Source organism: Phyllostomus hastatus, unplaced genomic scaffold, assembly GCF_019186645.2.
Source record: "Phyllostomus hastatus isolate PE091 unplaced genomic scaffold, TTU_PhHast_1.1 phas_contig_210, whole genome shotgun sequence".
Classification (NCBI taxonomy): domain Eukaryota; kingdom Metazoa; phylum Chordata; class Mammalia; order Chiroptera; family Phyllostomidae; genus Phyllostomus; species Phyllostomus hastatus.
This window is the reverse complement of record NW_025333737.1, coordinates 28,158,238-28,165,248: the sequence shown is the minus strand read 5'-3', so window position 1 is coordinate 28,165,248 and position 7,011 is coordinate 28,158,238. Positions and strand designations below refer to the sequence as shown.

The 7,011-nt window shown below is 59.3% G+C and overlaps 1 protein-coding gene across 6 annotated transcripts in view; it reads right to left on the bottom strand.

Moving 5' to 3' along the window:
* Window positions 1-3,448: 3,448 nt before the first annotated feature.
* The window catches only part of ARHGAP23 (Rho GTPase activating protein 23), a 77,635-nt gene continuing 74,072 nt past the window's right edge, over window positions 3,449-7,011 (bottom strand). For all 6 annotated transcript variants that reach the window (XM_045835990.1, XM_045835989.1, XM_045835991.1 and 3 more), the window contains one exon: window positions 3,449-6,198. In XM_045835990.1, coding sequence (XP_045691946.1) covers window positions 5,161-6,198 — 1,038 coding nt within the window. In that variant the 3' untranslated portion in view covers window positions 3,449-5,160. The remainder of the gene's footprint in view (window positions 6,199-7,011) is intronic.

The window sequence follows — 7,011 nt, the reverse complement described above, 5'->3', positions numbered from 1 at the left end:
AGTGTTTGGGGCTTAAATAAAACTTGTTTCTTTTTCCTCTCCTGGATCTCTTTCCTCTAGTCTGCTGTCTCATTATTTCTCAGCTGCACCTTGGAAGGTGCTGGGATGGATGGGGCAGGGGATGGGGGTCCTAGGCAGCCAACTGCCCGGCAGCTTACCAGGCAAGGCTCGGGGCAGGAGGGGCAGAAACCCCCATGGGGCCTCTGCTGCCCCCAAGGGCCCTGCAAACCAACATCATCAGGATGCTGGAGAGGAACCTCACTAACTGGTGACCCCCATGAGTGAGGTCGCTACTGGGCATTACTTAACGCCTGCGAGGGACAAAGCCAAAGACCTTAGGTGTGTGGCTCAGAGCCACACAAGCAGGACGAGGCAGTCAGCTCTGGCTGGCCCCAACCCCAGTGCTTCCCCCCCAAACCAAGTAGGGTCTGATGACCTCCGGGAATCCGCAGGGTTGGGTCTCCACCTCCCGCCCTTTGGGGGGGATGACCCTCTGTGGTGTCTGTTCATCCTTTCAAGGGCAGCAGCTGTCAAGCCTTTTTACAAAAACTGGAGCTCATGGTAAAAAATGCATTTGTTCATCTCAACAGCTTCGACCTGTGCACACATAAACACCCACATATGTAGTGAAACAGCGTTTCTGCAGTGCCCTCTGGTTTTCTCTCTTAAATTCTAAACACGTGAGTCACACCCCGCTACACTGATTTCGTGACTTTCCAGTGGGTCAACACCCGCAGTTTGGGACGTACTGTCTGCGGGTCTAGTTCCGGCCCCCACCATGTTGCATTGCTGCTCTCTCCTCCTCCGGGGCCTCCTGGCTCCACTGACCCCATGGTCTCCTCCGAAACTGAAAGACCCCTGGAGGAGATTTCTACTTGGTTCCGATTGGGCAGGGCCCTGGGCCCTGACCCTGCAGCCAGCAAGCTGCCCGAACCCTTCCAGGTCACCACATCAGCGTCCAGCCTGCCCCACCACTGAGTGGGCCGGATGTCCTGATGGGGCTTTTTAGGCTTTCCTGGAATTCTGAAGGCTCTGTCATTGTTCCAGCATGTTCTAACGGTCCCTGAGGCTGCCTTTCTAGGTGCTCTCTTGCTTGGCTGAGGCCTGGGGTGCTACTGGGTTTCCTCCACCTTCGCCCCAAACACCAGCCCTTCTATCCTGGGAGGTGATGGCAGGGACCTGAGTCTGCCACAGGCAAGGGGGCCTACAGCCACTGTGGTCGTGAGTAGGGGAGACCGTCTCCAAGAGGGCGACCAAGCCCTGGGGTCACATGTGAGTGGAGACTTGAAGAATAAGCGTCTACATGGAAGCTGGTGGCTGAGTGTCCCAAGCAGAAGGGCCCTCAGTGAAAAGTCATTTGTGGCCTCTGGGAAATGAGTGAAACCCGGGGAGAACGTTGGGGGAAAGAGGGCACACCCCGAGCTCAGAGTGGTGGGTGGAAGCCCTGTCGCGGGAGGTGTTGTGGAGTGGGGAGGGGTGGGGGCATTCAGTAAGAAAGGTGGGTTTCGTGGAGCTGTGGGAAGCATTTGGAAGGTTTCAAGTAGAAGAATGACACGGTCTGACACTGTTTCAGAAGTTAGCTCTGGGCACCGTGGAGAAGAGATGAGCCAGGGTGAGGCGTGAACGCAGACCCAGCCTTTGAGGGCCGGTCACCGGTCGCCGCCCAACTCAAAGCGAACGAGAGAGCTTTGTTTGTGGACACTTGCAACACTTATCACCAGCACTCGCTGAGCCTTTGTTTGGTCCTCACCACACGGCTGTAGGTGTGATCACCTTCGTTTTACTGATGGGGAAGGTGGACTGAGCAAAGTCGGGGTCTGACTGACCTCAGGCAGGCCCCGGAGCTGGACCCTGAATGATGGCAGGAAAGGGAGAGGCTTTACTGCCGGACCCCTGGGAGACCCCCGGCCTCTCTCCTGCACGGTCTGCACATCTCACCACAATGCCTTGTAAGCCTGTCAACATGGTTTTGTAATTACCACTTTATGCAGTTGCCTTTTAAAGACAAAAAAAGAAGGGAATTACAAATAAAAATGTTTACACTGCCTTTCACACTCCCTATGTAGTGCTTCTTACTGGTGTTCTTTCTTTCTCCGTGTGGATCCAAGTTGCCGCCTCGTGTACATTCATTTCAGCTCGTTGCCTCCCTTTCGTATTTCTTTGTTTTTAAGATTTTATTTATTTTAGAGAGATGGGGAAGGGAGAAAGAGAGGGGGTGAAACATCAGTGTGTGGTTGCCTCTAGCACACTCCATGCTGGAGATATGCCCTGCCAACCAGGCGTGGGCTCTGGCTGGGAATCAAACCGGCAATGCTTTGGTTCACAGGCCTGTGCTCAATCCACTGAGCCACACCAGCCAGGGCCTTTCGTATTTCTTACAGGGCAGGTCTACTGACAACAAATTCTGTTTTTCTTTATTGGAGACGTCTTCATTTCACCTTTATTTTTGAAGGAGAGTGGAAGGGGAGCACGGGGTTTTGATTCATTCTCTCATCCAAAGCCTAGCACGGCCCACGGAAGGTGGCCCCTTGGGCGGGTATGTCTTGTCTCCGGGCTTGGATTGGTCCTGCCCCCACCCCTCAGTAACTGTGTGACCCCGGACAAGCAGTGTCACCTCTCTGTGCCTTAGTCTCCTTACATGTAAAACGGAGATGACAGTGGTGTGGGATTCCAGAATGCTGGAAGAGGACTCACCACCTGGCAAGCCCTCGGGGCGGAGGTGCGCCCCCGGCAACACTAGCTCCTAATTAGCGCACCTGCCAACAAAAACCACCTTGGGGGCCCAGGTGGGGGAAGGAGGGGCGTTCAGCAGGTGACTCTCGTCCCAGCTCCTGGGCCCCTCCTTGGTTTTCTTCGATGACTGACACCTGCTTTTCCTGTAGACGGATACGAGGCTCATCAAGGGTGGCCTGGAAGCTGGCGGGCGAAACCACAGCGCCGAGATGGGGGAGACCTGTCCCGTGTTGCACATTTGTGCACATGAATAAGAACAGGCAAACCCTCTAATGTCCTCTGGGGACACGGTCAGGGCCCAGGGTGCTTATGACGACAGCCGGCTAGAGTGGGTCAGTGGCCAGGCCTCGCCCACGCCTCCTGTCTTCTGGCCAGCACCCCTGGACCGTGCTGAAGGTCCAGGCAGGCCTGGGAAGGACAGTGCCAGTGGACCTGCCTGGCCCCTGTGGGAATACGGAGCAAGTGCATGGAAGCTTTCCGTGCAACGGGGGTCGCCTGCCCTCCCATCCTGTGTCTTCTTGTGCCCACGTCACTGCCCATACCAGTCTCCCAGGGCAGGACCCCTGTGACAGTACCAGGAGGGAGAGCTTTGCCTCCCCCCGGTCCAGCCCCAGCTGCCCTCCTTTCGTGGGCCAGAGACCTCATGCCTCCCCCGCCTCAACCCCACCCTGGCCCTCTCCTCCCTCCAGAACAAGTGAGACATCTGACTCGTGCCTCAAGGAAGACCATTTATTTCCAAGATATAGACTATACTTTTAAGACAGGACTTTTCAGAAGCAGGGTATCTTAGTCGTCGCCTAGAGAGGTGTGCCCAAGACACAGTGGAAGGAGACATGCTGACGTGGGGTCGGAGGCTTTTGCAACACTGTTACAACACTTTAAATGAGCAAAACATCTTTAAAAATCCTTATAAATTCTTTATAATATGTTACACATTTAGAGACAATATTTACAATAAAAGGGAGGGGAAAGGAGAAATCTACTTTACAGCAAATCTTTGCATAAATCAAGAGGACCGACAGACGTGGCAGGAGGACTCACAGCCCTGCGTGGGCGTCCCTGGAATGAGTGAGGGCGAGCGTGGGAGGCCTGGAGACAGGTCTATTTACAATGGGGGGAGGCGAGGGGCCGGGTTTTGCCCTTCCTGAAGGAATAGCCCAGCTCAGACCCCATAAATCAGTGTGTGTGTGTGTGTGTGAGAGAGAGAGAGAGGGGCAGGCTGAGACCAAGGATGCTTTCCTGCTCCCCCCTTACCCACAGAGCACAGAAGGTGTGTGTGTGGGGGGGCGGTGTGCCTGAGTTGTGGAAGAAGCCGGCACACCTGCAAGAACAAAGAGTGTGAAGGGAGGTCTAGTTGGGGGGCGGGGACACTGGACCCTCCCTAAACTGTCGGGGGGATGGGCAGCTCCCGTAGTCAAAGCGCAGCGGGGAGGGAGGGTGATTTAGAGCAGGGGTCTCCAACCCCTGGACCGCCTGGTACTGGAGCCGGTCCGTGGCCTGTTAGGCACGGGACCGGGACCGCAGAACAGGAGGTTCTGAGGTTCTGAGCGGCGGGCAAGCTAGCCAAGTTTTTGGTTACCCCCTGAGCTCCGCCTCCTGTCTCCTCCCCTGCACCGCCCCGCCAACCCGATCGGTGGAAAAATTTTCTTCCATGAAACCGGTCCCTTGTGCCAAAAAGGTTGGGGACCGCTGATTTCGAGTTTGCCAAAAGGTTGATAGGGGAGGGAACCTGGTGAAAGGCTCAGCCCCGCCTCTGTGGAGTGGCCCCAACCCCCACTCTCTGGCTTTGAAAATCAGCAGGAGGGAAGGATCCCTGTGTGCGCCACAGGCCCGGAGCCCTGGTGGGCGCGGTGGGGGGGGGGGTGGAGAGACAAAGGAAGCAGGGGTGGCAGAGGTTGCTACTGGAAACACATTTGCACAGTGACTACACACACTTGCATACACAGCCCCCCTCCCGCGGACACCACCACTCTACCTCCTCTCCCTAGACATACAAACGAAATCCCCACACCCGTTAGCTAGGAGCGAGGCGCTAATGGGGGTGGGGGCAGAGGAAGGAAGCGAAGAACCAGCATCACGCAGTGTCTTTCCTTTAGTCTGAGACTAGGGGGTTCCCTATCCACACCCCATAGCCAACAGGGTCTTTAAGTGCAGACACAGAAGGGCCCAGGAGGGCCCACTCGGTCATCTACCCAGGGGACACAGACCCCCAGCAGCCTCTCCCCTCTCCTTACCACTAGTCCCCTCCCTCCCATTCACATTCTGCCCACCCCCTATCAATTCCAGCACATAAACTGGAGACATGGCCTCGGCGCCCAACGCGCCAGGAGCAGCAGGCGAGGGGGTGCAAGCCAGAGGAGATGGCTGTTTCCCAAGGGACTCTGAGTGGGAGGCGAGTGGCGCGAGGAGGGGAAGGAAAGGGGCTGGTCACAGACACTGATGGAGGCGGGAGGCTGCAGAGCGACGCGGGGGCTGGCTCTGCAGGGCCCCGGGGTCCCCGGGCGCAGGCGGCAGTGAGGCTGCAGAAGACGGAGCCCGCGCCTTGGTGGACTCCAGGCTGCTGAGACCAGAGTCCTTGTTGTCACTGTGCTGCGCCCGAGGGCCCGGCGGATCCGGGGTGCTCCCTCCGCTCAGCTCCTTCCACTCGTTGAAGTTGAGGTCGGTCAGAGGGCTCTGTACCACCACAGTGTGGCGGCGCCAGCTGCTCCGGCGCCGCCGCGTCTCGGGTGACAGCGGCCGACGAAGCCGTACTGCCAGCATGTCGTCTGCGGTGCCGCGCAGGCGCAGCCGCAGAGCCTCGAGGCGCGAGGGCCGTGCGCCCAGCGCTGCCACCGCCGGGGCCACTGGGGGGCGCAGCGACTCCTGGCTGCTGGACGAGGCCGAGCCGGAGGGCTCCGCGGCGGCGCGGGGACCGCCGCGCCCCGCGCCCTCGCCGTCCTGGCGGTTCCGGGCCAGGCGGCGCCGCGCTAGTGTGTCGCAGGGTATCAGGTGGTGCGAGGTGAAGGAGGGCCGGCGCGCCAGGCGCCCCCCGGGCCCCGCGCCTCCCTCCGTGTCCGTCTCCACGTGGCTCAGCTCACTGCGCTCGTCGTCTGCCTCGTCCCCAGCGCCCGCCCGCCTGCTGCCGGCGCCAGAGCACACACTGCGGTCCATGGTGGACAGCGTGGAGTAGCCCGAGACGATGGAGCGCGTGTCCGCGGCCGGCCGCTCCTCCCGCGCCGGGGGGCTGAGACGCCCGGAGGCTTCTGGGGCGGGGGCGCCCGGCAGCTGCCCCTCTGGCTGGTCCTGGGAACCCGGCACCGTTGTCACCGCTCCGGGCTTGTGTGCCTCCTGCTCCGAGTCGTCGTCCGTGCTGCTGCCCAGCCCCCGGGCCTCCCGCCGCTTCTTCCTCTTGCGGTTGACAGCCGAGATGAAGGAGATCGCCAGCATCTCCCGGGTGTACGGCTCTTTCTTGGGGGCGCACGTGCCCTGGGCAGAGACAGGTCAGTATTCAGGAGGCGTCCAGACTAGCGCCAGCGCTGCCCACTCACCCAGCCCCAGTCAGGAGGGCCTGAACGCCCTCCACATGCCCACCCGGACCCCCCACACTGTGGCACCCAGTCTCAACAGGTCCCAGCCCAGCCCCAGCGCCGCTACCAGCATCATAAACCGTTTCTCCCGGACCGCTGTCCAAGCTGGAGTGTCACTGTACCTCCAGAGACTAACCCTGCTGCCTTCCTCCCTGCCCTGGAGCGTCCTCCGCAGCCCTTCCGGCCTTAATCCAGACTCTCAGCTCTTTCCTGCGAGCCAAGGGCTGGTCTAGCACCTCTGCGCCTCTCCAGGCCTCTGCCCCCTCTCTTCTCTCTCTCTCTATGGTGCCTGGGAAACAACACTTCCTGAACATCCTGCTTCCGGCCGCCCCACCTCACCCCAACTCTGTTTGAGCTCCAGAACTTTTTCCAACTTAGAATCAGTGTCTACCACGGTGTCTGCAGGGACCCGAAACTCACCTATCTGGAACCACATACGCTCCCTACCCTGATCCAAACCACTTCCTTAAAGTGATCTCTGAGCCCTCCCTCTCCCCTTCTCTCCATTCTCCTGAAATGACTCCCAAAGCCAGCTCATCCTCATCATCCTCCACTGAGGCTCTTGCTCCGACTTTTCGAAGTCTTTCCTCTCTTAATAGGATCCCTGCCTCCACCCCAGGCACCCCAGTCCCTCCTCCTCTGGAGCCATCAATCCTTCTACGGGAAGGCTGGACTCCCCGAACCCCACCCCCACCACGGCGGGGGCTCAGGG